Source organism: Chiloscyllium punctatum, chromosome 45 (genome assembly GCF_047496795.1).
Source record: "Chiloscyllium punctatum isolate Juve2018m chromosome 45, sChiPun1.3, whole genome shotgun sequence".
NCBI classification, from domain to species: Eukaryota; Metazoa; Chordata; class Chondrichthyes; order Orectolobiformes; family Hemiscylliidae; genus Chiloscyllium; species Chiloscyllium punctatum.
Window position 1 is genome coordinate 61,236,717 of NC_092783.1, and position 17,809 is coordinate 61,254,525.

A 17,809-nucleotide genomic window follows, 5' to 3' on the forward strand; every position below is an offset into this window, starting at 1 on the left:
TGTCTCTGGAGAGCTACCAGTGAGCCAGGTTCAAGTGGTTCCTCACCAATCTATAATGACGCTTGAGTGTTTGCATATCCCTCCGATGACTCCATGATCGGTATTTGGAATTCTATCTCCTACGACTGTTCAGTAACTAAATGACTCTTGATACAGGAGGCCATTCAGCTCTGTGCCCAGTATGACCTACTGCCAATCTCCTGCCTTTTCCCCAATCCCCCGTGCACCATTTCTATCCAAATAATCATCCAATGCCCCCGTTGAACAACTCCGTTGAACCTGCCTGAGTCACATCACCCTTGCTTCATTTGCACATCACGTTTAACCTATGCCTACACAGTTTTGTTCTAGTTCCTTTCACAAATGGGAACAGCTTCACCCTATTTACTCTGCTCAGTCTGCTCATGACTTTGAAAACCTCTTTCAAATCTCCTCTCAAACCCTGGCCTCATCTATCTAAGGGTAATAGTGCCAACCTCTTCAATCTTTCCTCAGCGTTGAAGTTTCTCATCCCTGGAACCATTCTTGACTCCTTTAATGTTGAAAACCAAAATAAGATTCAGTTCTCCTTTTTACAACTGTTTCCTGATTTAGAAGTGGAAAATAGGCTGCTTCGTGTTTTGAAAAGTCAACAGCACTTCATTTTGTTAAAATATGACGGATGTTGCTGTGAGTAATTGCTTAACCCCATGTTGAAGGAACAGATCTAGGTTTTGTCATTCCCTATCCACCACCCCCTTTTGGCTGGACCACTGCTGTTGATTAATTTGAGCCTTTTTATACAGCCCTGCATCAGGCCAGCACTGCAGTGTTTCAACCGTGACCTACTTTGTGATGTCAGTCCCATTTTGGGGAACAGAATTGGATTTTTCATGTTCTCTCTGTGTGTGTGTGTGTGTGTGTGTATAATGACCCTGATCACCTCCACTCTCTCTCTCAGATTTTGTCAATTTCAGCATTGGTTCGGATATGTGACCCAGATAGCGCAAAATATTTTTAGAACATCATGTGATGGTGTGATATCTGTTCCGCTTCCCCCCCCCCCCCCCCGCCCACTTTTCACTCACACAGCAATAGAGAAGGTGCAGCCTGAATATTAACCAGGTTGAAGCAGATATAGTGATCAGACTGAACAGGATGTAGCTGGGTGCTAGAGGGAACAGAGGCCTGAGAGAGGAAGTAGAATTTATGACTCATGGCCTGGTCTCACATTCTACCCTGAGTAAGTTTGACATCATCCAAAACTCTGGTGTCCTAACACACACCACATCTTACTTACCCAGCATCCTCCTGCTTGCTGAAGTACTTTGGATCCTCGTTTACACAATGCCATGATTTTAAAATTCTTGTCTTTGTTTTCAAATCCCATCACCCAGAAATGGTAAACAGTAAACATTTGGCATGTACTGGTCTTCTGTAATCCAGAATGGAGCTCCAGTATAACCAGGGCAATCATTTCAAAGGATGATAGTTTATCACTGGTCTGTCCCCTCTGGATATGGCCCAATCTCTCCCCCTGTCTCTGTAATCTCCCCCAGCCTCCAAACCCTCCAAAGCTCTCTGCTTTTTGTTTGTTCACTCATCAGACGTGGGAGGGGCTGCCTCAGTATTTATTACCCTTGAGAAAGTAATGTAGGAGAAAGTGAGGACTGCAGATGCTGGAGGTCAGAGCTGAAAATGTGTTGCTGGAAAAGCGCAGCAGGTCAGGCAGCATCCAAGGAGCAGGAGAGTCGATGTTTCGGGCATGAGCCCTTCTTCAGGAAGAAGGGCTCATGCCCAAAACACTGACTCTCCTGCTCCTTGAGAAATTAATGGTGAGCTGCTGCCAAGGACCATCACGGTCCATGTTCGGCAGGTAGATCGACCAAACCGTTAGGGACAGAATTCCCGGATTCTGACCCAGTGGCAGTGAAGGAATGGCGATTATATTTCCAAGTCAGGATGGTGAGTGGCTTGGAGGGGAACTTGCAGGGGGTGGTATTTAGATTAGATTCTCCAGTGTGGAAATAGGCCATTTGGTCCAACAAGTCCATGCTGCCTCTCCGAAGAGTAACGCACCCAGGCCCATTTCTCTCTGACTACTGCACCTAACACTATGGGCAATTCAGCATGGCCAATTCACCTAACCTGCACATCTTTGGACTGTGGGAGGAAACCCAGGCAGACACTGGGAGGATGTGCAAACTCCACACAGACAGTCGCCCAAGGCTGGAATCGAACCCAGGTCCCTGGCGCTGTGAGGCAGCAGTGCTAACCACTGAGCCACCATTTTCCCATGCATCTCTGCCCTTGTCCTTTTGGATGGAAGTGGTCATGCATTTGGAAGGTGCTATTCAAGGGGATTTGGTGAATTTATGCCATGCATCTTGCAGGTGGTACACAGTACTTCTACAGAGCGTTGGTGATGGATTGAGTGCATGTTTGTGGATGTGGTGCCACTCACAATGGACTGCTTTGTCCTGGTTGTTGTCAAGCTCTTGTGGTGTTGGAGCTACACCCATCCAGGCAAGTAGGAATATTCTAGAACATTCCTGACTTGTGCCCTGTAGATGGTGAACAGACTTTGGGAAGTCAGGAGGTGAGTTATTTGCCACTGACCTGCTTTTGTAGCCATGATGTTTACATGGTGAGTCCAGTTGAGTTTCTCGTCAATGGTAACATCAGGGATATTTTTAGGAGGGGATAGTAGGTTGATTGTAAGGGAATATCAAGGTGGAGGTTGATAGACTATCTCTTATTCATAGCTTGGCATTTGTGACATTAATGTTACTTGCCACTTGTCAGCCCAATCCTGGACATTAGGAGAAAGTGAGGACTGCAGATGCTGGAGATCAGAATCAAAAATTGTGCTGCTGGAAAAGCGCAACTGGGTCAGGCAGCATCCGATGAGCAGGAGAGTTGATGTTTTCGAGCATAACGTCTTCATCAGGAAAGAGCTGTTCATCCTGACGAAGGGTTTATGCTCTAAGTGTCAATTCTCCTGCTCCTCGGATGCTGCCTGACCCGGCTGTGCTTTTCCAGCGCCACACTTTTTTTTTTCAATCCTGGATCTTGTCCAGCTCTCACTGCATTTGAAGATGAACTGCTTCAGTGTCTGACGAGTCACATATAGTGCTGACCGTTGTGCAATAAACAGCAAACATCCTCACTTCTGACCTTACAATGGAGGGAAGATTATTAATGAAGCACAAAAGGGGGGTTTGTTGAACACCATTGCTATGAAGTGCCCACGGGTAGTTTGATTTGTTAAGGGTGTCATACAAATTGTTGGCCTTAATTAAAATAATATTTGAGAAACAAATAAACTTCTAGACATTAAAGAGTTGATTGACCCATGAGGACAAGGGATGGCTGAACAGCCCATTGGGCAGAATGGTTTGCTCCTGTTTTCAGTATTTCTGTATTGAAGACATTTTGTGGAGTTGATCTAGAGAAGAGTTCTCCGGTTGTACACAACGTCAAAACTAGCGAGATTGAATCACTTGCCGAGGGAAATGCGGGAGAAGTTTGAGTGGTGGGAATGGGGAGCATGCGGAAATGGGGAACGGTGGAGACAAATAGAATTGATACAATGAAGGGAAGCTGCATCTCCGCACAGCAGGAGAAGAGAACAGAAAGATACACTATTAGAGCGAGTTGTAATGGGCATGTAAGTACCAGCACGGGGCCGACCGGTCAAATGGTTTGCAGTTCTTGTTACATCATTGAACCAACTTCTGTAAGTGTTGCAAGAACATGTTACAAGTAGAGTTAACCTTTGGAAATCTTGTGGTTTTATTTTCCTGTTTGTTGGGGAGCGATTGAGGGTAATTTTGGAGGTCAGTCAGAAGGACAAGACTATCCATTTCCTTGAACTATTCAATTAAGGTATCTCCACTTCCCAAGTCAAGATTGTATTTGAATTGAAGCTTTTATTTTTTTTTAAATAAAGCAACCTATAAAATGCTTTAAGGACTATAACGAAACTAATAAAATACAGCCTGTTGTACCCAGTTCTCCCAGGATAACTAGGGATAGGTACTAAATGATGACTTAGCCAATGAAACCCACATCCCATGAATAAATAATTTTCATATTTATTCTTAAAAATCCTGATAGCCAGTTGGTGAAGGATATACCTGAGCCAGTCTTCACTCAAGCATTTTGTTTAGAGTGAAATATTTACAGGTGTATACCTCTCCCAGCTTCACTTTACTGCTGTGTCAGGACCTATCTCTTCACATGTGCTGAAGTAACTATCCCACCAATGGCCTCCTCCTAGTTCAGCTGGTTATTCTTTCACAGGATGCAGGCATTGCAAACTGAGCCAGGATTGCCACTGCATCTTACAATCTGTACAGGCAGATGGTTCATCGGTAAGGGAATTGAGGAGGGTGAGGGAAAGGCAGGAAAGTGGAGTTGAGGGTAATTATCAGAACAGCTATGATCTTGTTGAATGGCTGAGCTGACTAGATGGGCTGAATGGCCTACTCCTGCTCAGTGTCTAAAGGTGATGTTGAGCTAGTGCTACCTTGAACTTTCAGACAAATATCATTCTTCAAATGCTACAGAAAGGGAGGCAACAGAGGAGGGAGAGTGGCCTTTTTGATAAGGGATAGCTTACAGCTGTGCTGAGGGAGGATATTCCCAGAAATACATCAAGGAAAATTATTTGGGTGGAACTGAGAAATAAGAAAGGGATGATCACCTTATTGGGATTGTATTATAGACCCCCGAATAGTCAGAGGGAAATTGAGAAACAAACTTGTAAGGAAATCTCAGCTATCTGTAAGAATAATAGGGTAGTTATGGTAGGGGATTTTAACTTTCCAAACATCGACTGGGACTGCCATAGTGTTAAAGGTTTAGATGGAGAGGAATTTGTTAAGTGTGTACAAGACAATTTTCTGATTCTGTATGTGGATGTACCTACTAGAGAAGGTGCAAAACTTGACCTACTCTTGGGAAATAAGGCAGGGCAGGTGACTGAGGTGTCAGTGGGTGAGCACTTTGGGGCCAGCGACCATAATTCTATTTAGTTTTAAAATAGTGATGGAAAAGGATAGACCAGATCGAAAAGTTGAAGTTCTAAATTGGAGAAGGGTCAATTTTGACGGTATTAGGCACAAACTTTCGAAAGCTGATTGGGGGCAGCTGTTTGCAGGTAAAGGGACGGCTGGAAAATGGGAAGCCTTCAGAAATGAGATAAAGAGAATCCAGAGAAAGTATATTCCTGTCAGGGTGAAAGGGAAGGCTGGTAGGTATAGGGAATGCTGGATGACTAAAGAAATGGAGGGTTTGGTTAAGAAAAAGAAGGAAGCATATGTCAGGTATAGACAGAATAGATCGAGCCAATCCTTAGAAGAATATAAAGGAAGTAGGAGTATACTTAAGAGGGAAATCAGGAGGGCAAAATGGTGACATGAGATAGCTTTGGCAAATAGAATTAAGGAGAATCCAAAGGGATTTTACAAATACATAAGGACCAAAGAATACTAGGGAAGAGAATAGGGGCCCTTTAAAGATCAGCAAGGTGGTCTTTGTGTGGAGTTGCAGGAAATGGGGAGATACTAAACGAGTATTTTGCATCAGTGTTTGCTGTGGAAAAGGACATGAAAGGTATAGAATGTAGGGAAATGGATGGTGACTTCTTGCAAAATGTCCAGATTACAGAGGAGGAAGTGCTGGATGTCTTGAAACGCATAAAAGTGGACAAATCCCCAGGACCAGATCAGGTGTGCCCTAGAACTCTGTGGGAAGCTAGAGAACTGATTGCTGGGCTCCTTACTGAGATATTTGTATCATCGATAGTCACAGGTGAGGTGTCGGAAGACTGGAGGTTGGCAAACGTGCTGCCACTTTTTAAGAAGGGTGGTAAAGACAAGCCAGGGAACTATAGACCAGTGAGCCTGACCTCGGTGGTGGGCAAGTTGTTGGAGGGAATCCTGAGGGACAGGATGTACATGTATTTGGAAAGGCAAGGACTGATTAGGGATAGTCAACATGGCTTTGTATGTGGGATATAATGTCTCACAAACTTGATTGAGATTTTTTTTTGAAGAAGTAACAAAGAGGATTGATGAGGGCAGAGCGGTAGACATGATCTATATGGACTTCAGTAAGGTGTTCGACAAGGTTCCCCATGGGAGACTGGTTAGCAAGGTTAGATCTCACGGAATACAGGGAGAACTAGTCATTTGGATACAGAACTGGCTCAAAGGTAGAAGACAGAGGGTGGTGGTGGAGGGTTGTTTTTCAGACTGGAGGCCTATGACCAGTGGAGTGCCACAAGGATCGGTGCTGAGTCCTCTACTTTTCGTCGTTTATATAAATGATTTGGATGTGAGCATGAGAGGTATAGTCAGTAAGTTTGCGGATGATGCCAAAACTGGAGGTGTAGTGGACAGCGAAGAAGGTTACCTCCGATTACAACAGGATCTTGACCAGACGGGCCAATGGGCTGAGAAGTGGCAGATGGAGTTTAATTCAGATAAATGAGAGGTGCTGCATTTTGGGAAAGCAAATCTTAGCAGGACTTATACACTTAATAGTAAAGTCCTAGGGAGTGTTGCTGAACAAAGAGACCTTGGAGTGCAGGTTCGTAGCTCCTTGAAAGTGGAGTCGCAGATAGATAGGATAGTGAAGAAGGTGTTTGGTATGCTTTTCTTTATTGGTCAGAGTATTGAGTATGGGAGTTGGGAGGTCATGTTGTGGCTGTACAGGACATAGGTTAGGCCACTGTTGGAATATTGCATGCAATTCTGGTCTCCTTCCTATCCGAAAAGTGTTGTGAAACTTGAAAGGGTTCAGAAAAGATTTACAAGGATGTTGCCACGGTTGGAGGATTTGAGCTATAGGGAGACACTATATAGACTGGGCTATTTTCCCTGGAATGTCGGAGGTTAAGGAGTGACCTTATAGAGGTTTATAAAATCACAAGGAGCATGGATAGGGTAAATAGACACAGTATTTTACTAGAGGGCATCAGTTTAGGGTGAGAGGGGAAAGATATAAAAGAGACCTGTTGTTTCTCAATTTATTTTGTTTTAACATTTCCAGCTTCCACAGTTCTTTTTTTGTTTTGTTTCTTAGATTGTGATCTGACATCTGAAACTGATGTCAATATTTAGCAAGGAATCGAATAAAGATGGTGGGACAGTGGTAGCGTGCCTACATCTGGGCCTGGAGGACCATATTTGAGTGCCTCCTGCTCCAGAGGTGTATCATAACATTTCTGAACAAGTTGATTCAGAAATATTTAAGAAAAAGGAATTAAATAAGCACTTGAGCAAAGAAGTAACTAACCTTCACACTTAGAGGGAAAGAGTGTGACAATGAGCCGGTAGCTGGATAACTATCACAGTGCATGATTGATGGGCTGAATGGTCATCTCCACCTCTGCTGTAACATTCTGCAGTTATAAAGTTTGTTGATGGTCTTTGGTATTTGTTACATTTCACAACCTTCAACTGCTTGTTGATTTTTAACATTGGCTTTGGCCCTCAGGTTCTGTGCTGTATCCCAACAGCACACATCCTTGCGTGTGCACCGACCAACAGTGCCACTGACCTCCTATGTCAAAGAATCCAGAAACATGTGAACAAAAGGTACATTTATCGCCTCAATGCCGTAAGTCGGATTTGGAGCGCCATTCCCCGTGACGTACAGGTAATTCTCCTCTCTTGTTTAAATCTGCTCCTCAAACCGAGCTTCCACCTGTGCAGAAACCACAGAATTCAGATCCTCACTCCCAGAACGAGTCCCCAGGAACTTCCATCCCCAGAGGGTGCTCAAAGTGCGGGTCTCACTACCGTGAGGAATGCTGAAAACAAACAGTGAAGTAGAAATAAAGTTGCCATCGGGCTATTCTCTTTTTTTTTAATGTTTTTAGTGGAATGACTAGTGATGGTTTAACCTGAGGATCAACACATCTTTGGCAAGATGAAAGGTTAAGGAGAATCAAAAACGGAAATTGCTGGAAAAACTCCACAGATTTGACAGCATCTATGGCCGGAAATCAGAGTTGACGTTTCAGGTCTATTGACCCGTCCTCAGAACTTGTGATAAGTATTTACAGTAACATTTGAGGACGGGTCACTGGATCCGAAACTCTGATTTCTCTCCACAGGTGCTGCCACACTTGCTGAGCGCTTCCAGTAATTTCAGTTTCTGTTTCAGATTTACAGCACCCACAGTTCTTTTCAATTTTCATTGAGTAGGAGAATCCTTAAGGTGAAATTATCTGAGGAAGATGGGTATCGAGGTTACAGCAATGAATTAGATGAACCCAGTTGGAGGAAACTTCCTTTTTAAACATTTATCCCTTTTGTGCAACGTGTGCATCACTTCATGCTCATGCCGATTTTGCCTTTGAACCGAATGACTAACATTACTATGGGTCTGGAATCCTGTGGCTGGACTGGGAAAGGATGACAGATTTCTTTTCATTAATGAATTGATGGGATTTTACACCTGGCTGATTGGCCTGTTCACAATTGTTGAGAACCGATTTCAATTCCAGATTTATTCATTAAATTTGAAATTCACCAACTGCCACGGTGGGATTTGAACCCCTTGTCACTGGGCCTTGGGATTGCCAGACCAGTGATATTACAAGTCCACCACTTCTCTCCACTCCTGTGGAGTGTGGATCCCAGAATGGGCCAGTTTCCCCAAATGGCCTGTCACGCTGTTGGTTCTGTCAGAGTGGGGTCAGGTTTTGTTACCAGCCCTGGTCCTACCTTTGCCTTGTCCACTTATTAGATTAATTCAGAACAGGGACATTTACAAACAAAACAACTTTGCATCCGATTTAGCGTTAAATCGCTAACTCTCTCTGTGGTAAGGACATGGAGATATTTGGTGGGAGAATGCGATAATGCCACAGTTTGGTTAGAATAGACAAGATTGTGGAGCCAAGTTGTCAGTGTAGGCGATGGAGCTTTACTCCCCTGTCCTGAGATTATTTGATAGGTGGCAGTGTAGAGGAAGTTCCACGCTATATCGAATTCCATGCTGTCCCTGTCCTGGAAGTATTTGATTGTAACAATATCAAGGGAGCAATAATTTGAGTTCAAGAGTGTAGCAAGTACTTTCTTTGGTACCTAACTCAGTGTTGTCCATATCCTAGGAGTGTTTCATGGGTGCAATGTGGAGGGAGCTCTACTCTCTATCTAGCCCCTTGCAGTATCTGACCTATGAGTGTTCTCTGGGGAACAGTGCAGAGGGAGTTTTGCGCAGTATTTGAAATGGTTAATGTTTTGCGTTAATATATTGTCTCCCCACTCCCCCAAACCCAACCGCCTCCCCTGCTTTGCTGTTTGCATTTCACAACATTCTCACCACCCAGTGAAGAGGGGGCCCTTGGTATCATGAATGCACCAAATTGTGCACTGTTGGTATTGACTCATTTACAGGCTCTTTATTTTACTACCCCATTGTACAGAAAGCCCTGCGTTACTTATCGCACTTCCTCACTACTTCACATCCCAGAGATTGTTATGTACAGGAAAGTATGTTTCTAATTAGATTAGATTCCCTACAGTGTGGAAACAGGCCCTTTGGCCCAACAAGTCCACACTGACTCTCCAAAGAGTAACCTACCCAGACCCATTTCCCTCTGACTAGTGCACCTAACGCTATGGGCAGTTTAGCATGGTCAAGTCACCTAACCTGCACATCTTTGGACTGTGGGGGGGGGGAAACCCACGCAGACACAGGGAGAATGTGCAAACTCCACACAGACAGTAACCCAAGGCTAGAATCGAACTTGGGACCCTGGTGTTGTGAGGCAGCAGTGCTAACCACTGAGCCACCGTGCTGCCCCTGCCGTTTGACTCCTGTCGTGACTGTTGTGATGTGGGGAAATGTGACCCCAGGTGATAGGGGTGACAGCTCACCCATTGGTGCTGTCAGTCCTCGAGATAATTGCTAACTCCTGCCTTGTATCTGTCAGGAATGCTCAAATTGGAATGAATCCAATCAGGCATTTGAGTTCCCAACGAAGGAAGAGCTCCAGCAATACCGTGTCATTGCCACCACCCTGATTACAGCTGGAAGGTAAGTACTGAGAATCGTGTGACCTGCAGTGACCTTTCATATACTCCTGTAGTGCAGAACACGGTCATTTAGTCGTTGTCTGTGCTGTCCCTCCTGAATAAATTGCCCCATTTCTGTTTACTCCCATATTCCTTCAAGCATAACCTCTTCAACGTGCTTACCTAATTTCACATGGAAAGATTATGGTACCCTACAGCACAAGAAAGTGATGGAAAGTGGAATTGACAGTGCTATCAAGCAGCAGTTAGAAAGGACTAATGTGCTCATTGATGATTTGTTTGGATCATCAGGACCCCTCAGCTGCTGACCTCATTATAGCCTCAGTCCAAACATGGACAAAAGAGCTGAATTCTAGAAGTAAGGTCCGAGTGATAGCCGTTGAAATCAAGGTCACATTCGACTGAGTGTGGCATCAAGGAGTCATAGACCATAGAATACCATAGAATCCTGACAGTGTGGAAACAGGTCATTTGCCCTAACAAGCCCACATTGAACCTCAAGAATATCCCCCCCCCCCAACTACCATACATTTCCTATGACAAATGCACTAAACTACACATCCCTGAACACTATGGGCAATTTAGCATGACCAATCCATCCTGACATCTTTGGACTGTGGGAGGAAATCTGAGCACCCAGAGGAAACCCACACAGAAATGGGGAAAATGTCTGTGTGGAGTTTGCACAGTCACCTGAAGCTGGAATCGAACCCAGGTCCCTGGCTCTGTGAGGCTGCAGTGCTAACCACTGAGCCACTGCTGCCCCCTGAACCCTGCCCTAGTGAAGTTGTAATCAATAAGAACTCTCTGGTGGTTGGAGTCTTACCTGGCACACAGGAAGATGATTGTGGTTGTTGGAGGTCAGTCATCTCAGCTCCAGGACATCTCTGCAGGAGTTCCTCAGGGTAGTGTCCTGGGCCCAACCATCTTCAACTGCTTCATCAATGACCTTCCCACGACCATAAGGTCAGAAATGGGGATGTTCACTGATAATTCCACAATGTTCACCATCCGTGATGAATCAGACATTGAAGTAGTCAATGTTCAAATTCAATAAGATCTGGTCACTATCCAGGGCTTGGGCTGACAATTGGCAAGTAACATTTAAATGCCATGTAATGACCATCACCAGTAAGAGGCAAGCTAACCACCACCCCTTGATAATCGACATCTTGAGATTACCACTGACCAGAGACTCCAGCAGAATTGCAATAAAAACAGCAGGTCAGAGGCCAGGAATACTGCGGCAAGTAAATCCTCTCCGGACTCCCTAGAGCTTGTCTACCATCTCCAAGGCACGTGTGATGGAATACTCCCCACTTGTCTGGATGAGTGCAGCTTCATCAATAACTCAAGACGCTTACCATTCAGGACAAAGCAGCCCGCGGGATTGGCACCACATCTACAGTCATCTGTCACCGACGCTCAGCAGCAGCAGTGTGTACCATCTACAAAACACACTAAAGAAATTCACAAAGGCTCCTTCAACATTACCTTCCAAACCTACGACCACTTCCATCTAGAAGGACCAGAGCAGCAGATACATGGGAACACTACCCCTTGTAGCTCCCCTTCCAAGCCACTCTCCATGTATCACTGTTCTTTCACTGTGGTCTCACTAGAATCCTGGAATTCCCTTCTTAAAGTATTATCAGACTACCTACAGCACATGGATTGCATGGTTCAAATAGGCAGCTCACTGTCACCTTCTCGAGGGGCAATTGGGAACGAGCAATAAATGCCGGTCTAACCAGCAATACACACATCTCTAGTGAGTTTAAAAAAAAATTGTTTCCCCTGATCTAATGGATAATCACTTCATATTGTCACAACTTGCAGTGCAAACTAATCTACCTCTCTCATGCTGTTTTACCAATTCCTTTTGCTGTGTTGTTCTGGCTGCCTGTTGACCTCTGGCTCATTGCCCTAAAACAGCATAGCTTGCTTGGCCACTCGAGAGAGTACTGAGAAGACAGCAACATCACTGTCAGTTCAGAGTTGGCCACATTTGGTGGGTCTGGAGTCACATGTGGGTAAAAACAATGACTGCAGATGCTGGAAACCAGATTCTGGATTAGTGGTGCTGGAAGAGCACAGCAGTTCAGGCAGCATCCGAGGAGCAGTAAAATCAACGTTTCGGGCAAAAGCCTTTCATCAGGAATTCCGCTTAGAATCCGAGAATTCCTACAGCGTGGAAGCAGGCCATTCGACCCATCAAGTCTCCGAAGAGCTTCCCGCCCAGAACTAACCACCATACCCCCACTCTCCAAAACAAAAACTCCAATCCCTGTAGCTCTGCATTCCCCATGACTAACCCACCTAGCTTGGATCCCACTGGCAATTTAGCATGGCCAATCCACCTTACCTGCACATTGTTGGACTGCACAGCTTCAGACCTTATCTATATCAACCAGGGTATCTCAGCAACTCTCCACTTTTGAAGAGGCCTCCTTTTTTATAAACGATGCACCTTTATCGGAAACTTGCATCATTCAGTCAGCGCGTTCTTCCAAACCGGAAGAAATACAGGCCCAAGCCACTCAGCCTCTCCTCCAATGTCAAATCCCTTTTTGCCAGGAATCAGCCTGGTCTGAAATATTTCCAAGTGCTACTTTGATCCCAGCTGATGGTAATACTGATCCAGTGTGTAACCTGATGTGATGGATCATAAGTTTACTTTTTGCAGTTGGTTGCCATGGTCCTGAGTAACTGGAAATAAATGAGCCTATGGATTTTCCTTAACACAAGCATAAGTTTCTATCAGGAGGGGATGAGAAAGCTGCACTATAATTCAGAAAAATCCTTCCGGGTCACACTCCTGAAAGGAAAAGGGCAGTGGGTGCACGAGAATACCCTCCGTATCACCAGTGAAGTAATACAGTGCACATAGCATCCTGCCTTAGAAGTATCCCTCCATTGCTTCATAGTCTCTGATGCCTGGAACTCCCTACCTAACAGCACTGTGTGGGTTTCCCTACATCCCAAGCAACAATCCTTCTGATGTTTCTTCTCTCTATAAGTAGAAGGCCCCAATTTCGCTCATGGAATCTCAACAGTGCAGACTGAGGCCATTCGGGACATTGGGTCTGTGCCAACCCTCTGAAGAGCATCCCGTCCCAAGGTTTAGGGAGGATGTTCTGGTGCTCAGCACCCCAGGCAAAAAACACAGCTGTTAGTGGTGATGACTACAGGAGTTGGAGAAGCACCGAAATCTCAGGGCTTGTGAAACTAAAGGATGTCACAGAGATATGGCCAAGTTTGAAAACAAGGATGAGAATATTTAAACTTGTATGGAGTGCCAGTGCAGATCAGCAAGAACTGAGCTTGATTGGTGAATGTGAGATCGGAAGTGGGCAGCAGAGGTTCACGTTTCTGGAGGATGAAAGTTGAAGTCAGCCGGAAAAATTGGAAGGTTCGAGTGGAGATATTAATTTGGGGTTTGCCTGCAGTTGAGTTGGGCAGTGTTGCAGAGGCAGTGTAACTATATGCATGAGTTCCAGATTCACTATGATACTTGGGTTGTTAACCGTGTGGTTCACGCAGAGTTGCCAAGGAGAGGGATGCACTCAGTGGTCTGGAAATGGAGTTTGTTGTGACCAAAGACCTTTTTCAATCCAACATAATTCCTGGCTCAGTACCTCTCATTAAACAAATGAACATTCAAATCAGGAGCAGAGGTAGGCCCTTCAAACCTATTGCACATTCGGTAGATCATGGCTGACTTGTTTTTGTTGGGAACTTAGGTTTGTGTTTGGTTGGGGAACCTATCTATCTCCCTCTTGATTTGATAACCCCACCTCCACTGCCTTCTGAGGCACCTCCACTGCCTTCTCTGTCCTAAAAGGTTAATTCCTCATTTGCAGGGGTTCTCGTCCAGCTGATGCATCAACCATTTTGAGAGGCTTTGTGCATGAATAGATCTGCTGATGAGGTGGCCTGTGTTGTTGTTTTAACGTGTGGGAGAGATGTGTGCGTGGGGCCAAATGAATTCCATTATAGTTTGCTGCAATTTATTTTATCTTTCGAATCAGGTTGGCATCTGCAAAGTTCCCCTATGGTTATTTTTCGCATGTGTTCATTGATGAGGCTGGGAACGCTATTGAGCCTGAGTGTGTCATTGCTGTTGCAGGTGAGTATCTCATTAATCTGTTTAAAACAAAAACTCAGCTGTTATGTCTTCTGCCCTAGATTATCCTACTTTAATATATTAGATAGGAAGAAACAGGGCAGGAGGATCAGTAAGTACAGGATGCACCTTAAAACGATTGGCATAAAAGCCAGGGGAAATGAAGTTTTTATTTGAGGAGAGTTATAACATAAAATAATAGGAGCAATGTATCCATTCAGTACCTGCGCATTCAATAAGACCATGGCTGAACTTCCTTAACTCCACGTTCCTGTTTACCCCCTTGTCAATTTAAAAATCCCTCTAATTCAGCCTTGACTATATTCCGGTCTCTAGTGCTCCTTGAAAAAGAGGATTCCAAAGATTCGTGATCCTCTCAGAAGGCATTCTTCCACTCTCTCCATTTTTGAAGAGGCCTCTTCATTATAAATTATGCGCCATTATCAGGATCTTTCATCATTCAGTCAGCTTGCCCTCATTCTTCCAAACCGGAGGAAATACAGGCCCAAGCTGCTCAGCCTCTCCCCCAATGTCAAATCCCTCCTTGCCATGAATCCACCAGGTCTGAAATATTTCTAGTTGCTGCTTTGATCCCAGCTGTTGGTAAATCTGAACCAGTTAAAACCCAGTGTGTAACCTGATATGATAGATCATAAGTTTAATGTTTGTAGTTGGTTGCCATGGTCCTGAGTAACTGGAAATAAATGAGCCTATGGATTCTCCTTAACATGAGCATAAGTTTCTATCAAGAGGGGAAGAGAAAGCTGCAATGTAGTTCAGAAGATCCTTAACGGAAACCGCAAACTAAGGTTTTAACCTTTTTCCCAGCAGTATCCCTTGCAGATATGTGATTCCAAGGAAATATTGCAGCTGTTACTATTGTGTTGCAATTTACCTGGCTCTTTTTCAGTTCACCTCCTTTAACTGCTTAGAATGTTGTAGAATTTGCTTCTTTCTCACAGCAAGTAGTTGTGATCAGGAACGAGCTACCTGAAAGGGTTTTTAGTGGAAGCAGAGTCAAGAGGGCCTTTGCAAAGGGAATTGGAGAAAAGAGCAAGATCCCAGTTTTCAGCTGATCCACAGATTTGTACTGGTATATCCCAGTGAACTGCATCTGTACCATTCCTGGTATCCTGATGAAGGGCTTATGCCCGAAACATCAATTCTCCTGCTCCTCGAATGCTGCCTGACCAGCTGTGCTTTTCCAGCAATGCACTCTTTGTATCCTCCTTAAAGTATGGTGCCTAAGTGTTTGATGGGGGGGACAGTGTAGAGGGACCTTTACTCTGCATCTAACCCTGTCCCAGTGTACATCCAGCAGTGTTTGGTAACAGTGTAGCGGTAGGTTTACTCTATATCTCCCTGTGCTGTCCCTGTCCTGGGAGTGTTTGATGGGGAATAGTGTAGAGAGAGTTTTACTCTGTGCTATTCCTCTTTTCAGAGTGTTTGACTTGTATGTATTTTGTTGAAGGATTGCTGGATGTGATGGATTTAGAAAAGAACAAGGATGGTGGACAACTGGTTCTGGCTGGAGATCCAAAGCAACTGGGACCAGTGCTGAGGTCTCCCATCGCCATCAAACATGGACTGGGTAAGTACAATATGGACCATTGGTGCTTTGTATGTTTCTCTGTCCTGCTCACTGCTGCTCTTTGGGTGAAGGCTTTTAGAGTCATAGAATCATAGAGATGTACAGCACGGAAACCGACCCTACCGTTGAACTTGTCCATGTTGCCCAGATATCCCAACCTAATCTGGTCCCATTTGGCCCTTATCCCTCTGAACGCTTCCTATTCATACACCCATCCAAATGCCTTTTAAATGTTGCAATTGTACCAGCCTCCACCACATCCCCTGACAGTCCATTCCAAACCCGTACCTACATGGAAAAACTGTCCCTTGGGTCTGTTTTATCTTTTTCCCCCTCTTTCCCCCTAAACCTGTACCCTCTACTTCTGGACTCCCCCAGCCCTCGGAAATGACTTTGTCTATTTATCCTATCCATGTCCCTTATGATTTTATAAACCTCCATGAGCTGACCCCTCAGCTTCCAAAGCTCCAGGGAAAACAGCCCCAGTCTGTTCAACCTCTCCCTGTAGCTCAAATCCTCCAACCTTGGCAACATCCTTGTAAATCTTTTCTGAACCCTCTCAGGTTTCACAACATCCTTCCTTCTGATAGGAAGGAGACCAGAATTGCATGCAATATTCCAACAGTGGCCTACCCAATGTCCTGTACTGCCACAACTCCCAACACCTGTACTCCATACTCTGACCAATAAAGGAAAGCATACCAAATGCTGCCTTCACTGTCCTATCTACCTGCGACTCCACTTTCAAGGAGCTATGAACCTGCACTCAAGGTCTCTTTGTTCAGCAACACTCCCTAGGACCTTACCATTAAGTGTATAAGTCCTGCTAAGATTTGCTTTCCCAAAATGCAGCAGCTCGCATTTATCTGAATTAAACTCCATCTGCCACTTCTCAGCCCATTGGCCCATCTGATCAAGATCTCGTTGTAATCTGAGGTAAGCTTCTTCATCGCTATCCATTACACTCCAATTTTGGTGTCATCTGCAAACTTACTGACTGAACTTCCTTTGTTCACATCCAAATCATTTATGTAAATGACAAAAAGTAGTGGACCCAGCACCGATCCTTGTGTCACTCGAATGGTCACAGGCCTCCAGTCTGAAAAACAACCCTCCACCACCACCCTCTGTCTTCTACCTTTGAACCAGTTCTGTATCCAAATGGCTAGTTCTCCCTGTATTCTGTGAGATCTAACCTTGCTAACCAGTCTCCCATGGGGAACCTTGTCGAACGCCTTACTGAAGTCCATATAGATCACATCTACCACTCTGCCCTCATCAATCCTCTTTGTTACTTCCTTTAAAAAAACTCAATCAAGTTTGTGAGACATGATTTCCCATGCATAAAGCCATGTTGACTATCTCTAATCAGTCATTGCCTTTCCAAATACATGTACATCCTGTCCCTCAGGATTCCCTTCAATAACTTGCCCACCACCGAGGTCAGGCTCACCTGTCTATAGTTCCCTGGCTTGTCCTTACCACCCTTCTTAAACAGTGGCATGACGTTAGCCAACCTCCAGTCTTCCGGCACCTCACCTGTGACTATTGATGATACAAATATCTCAGCAAGAGGCCCAGCAATCACTTCCCTAGCTTCCCACAGAGTTCTAGGGTACACCTGATCAGGTCCTAGGGATTTGTCCACTTTTATGCGTTTCAAGATATCCAGCACCACCACCTCTGTAATACGAATATTTTTCAGATGTCATTGTCTATTTCCCTACATTCTATATCTTCCGTATCCTTTTCCACAGTAAATACTGATATAAAATACTCATTTAGTGTCTCCCCCATCTCCCGCTGATCTTTGAGGAGCCCTATTCTCTCCCTAGTTGCCCTTTTGTGCTTTATATATTTATAAAATCCCTTTGGATTCTCCTTAACCCTATTTGCCAAAGCAATCTCATGTCCTCTTTTTGCCCTCATGATTTCCCTCTTAAGTATGCTCCTACTGCCTTTGTGCTCATTTTAAGGATTCAATCGACCTCTTCTATACCTGACACATGGTTCCTCCTTTTTCTTCATGAAAACCTTAATTTCTCTAGTCGTCCA

The 17,809-nt window shown here is 44.6% G+C and overlaps 1 protein-coding gene across 2 annotated transcripts in view; it reads left to right on the plus strand.

The window, feature by feature from the left end:
- Nucleotides 1-17,809, plus strand: part of LOC140467487 (putative helicase MOV-10) — a 90,219-nt gene that overhangs the window by 47,883 nt on the left and 24,527 nt on the right. For both annotated transcript variants that reach the window (XM_072563900.1, XM_072563901.1), the window contains exons 11-14: nucleotides 7,486-7,647; nucleotides 9,935-10,038; nucleotides 14,069-14,166; nucleotides 15,635-15,754. In XM_072563900.1, coding sequence (XP_072420001.1) covers nucleotides 7,486-7,647; nucleotides 9,935-10,038; nucleotides 14,069-14,166; nucleotides 15,635-15,754 — 484 coding nt within the window. The remainder of the gene's footprint in view (nucleotides 1-7,485; nucleotides 7,648-9,934; nucleotides 10,039-14,068; nucleotides 14,167-15,634; nucleotides 15,755-17,809) is intronic.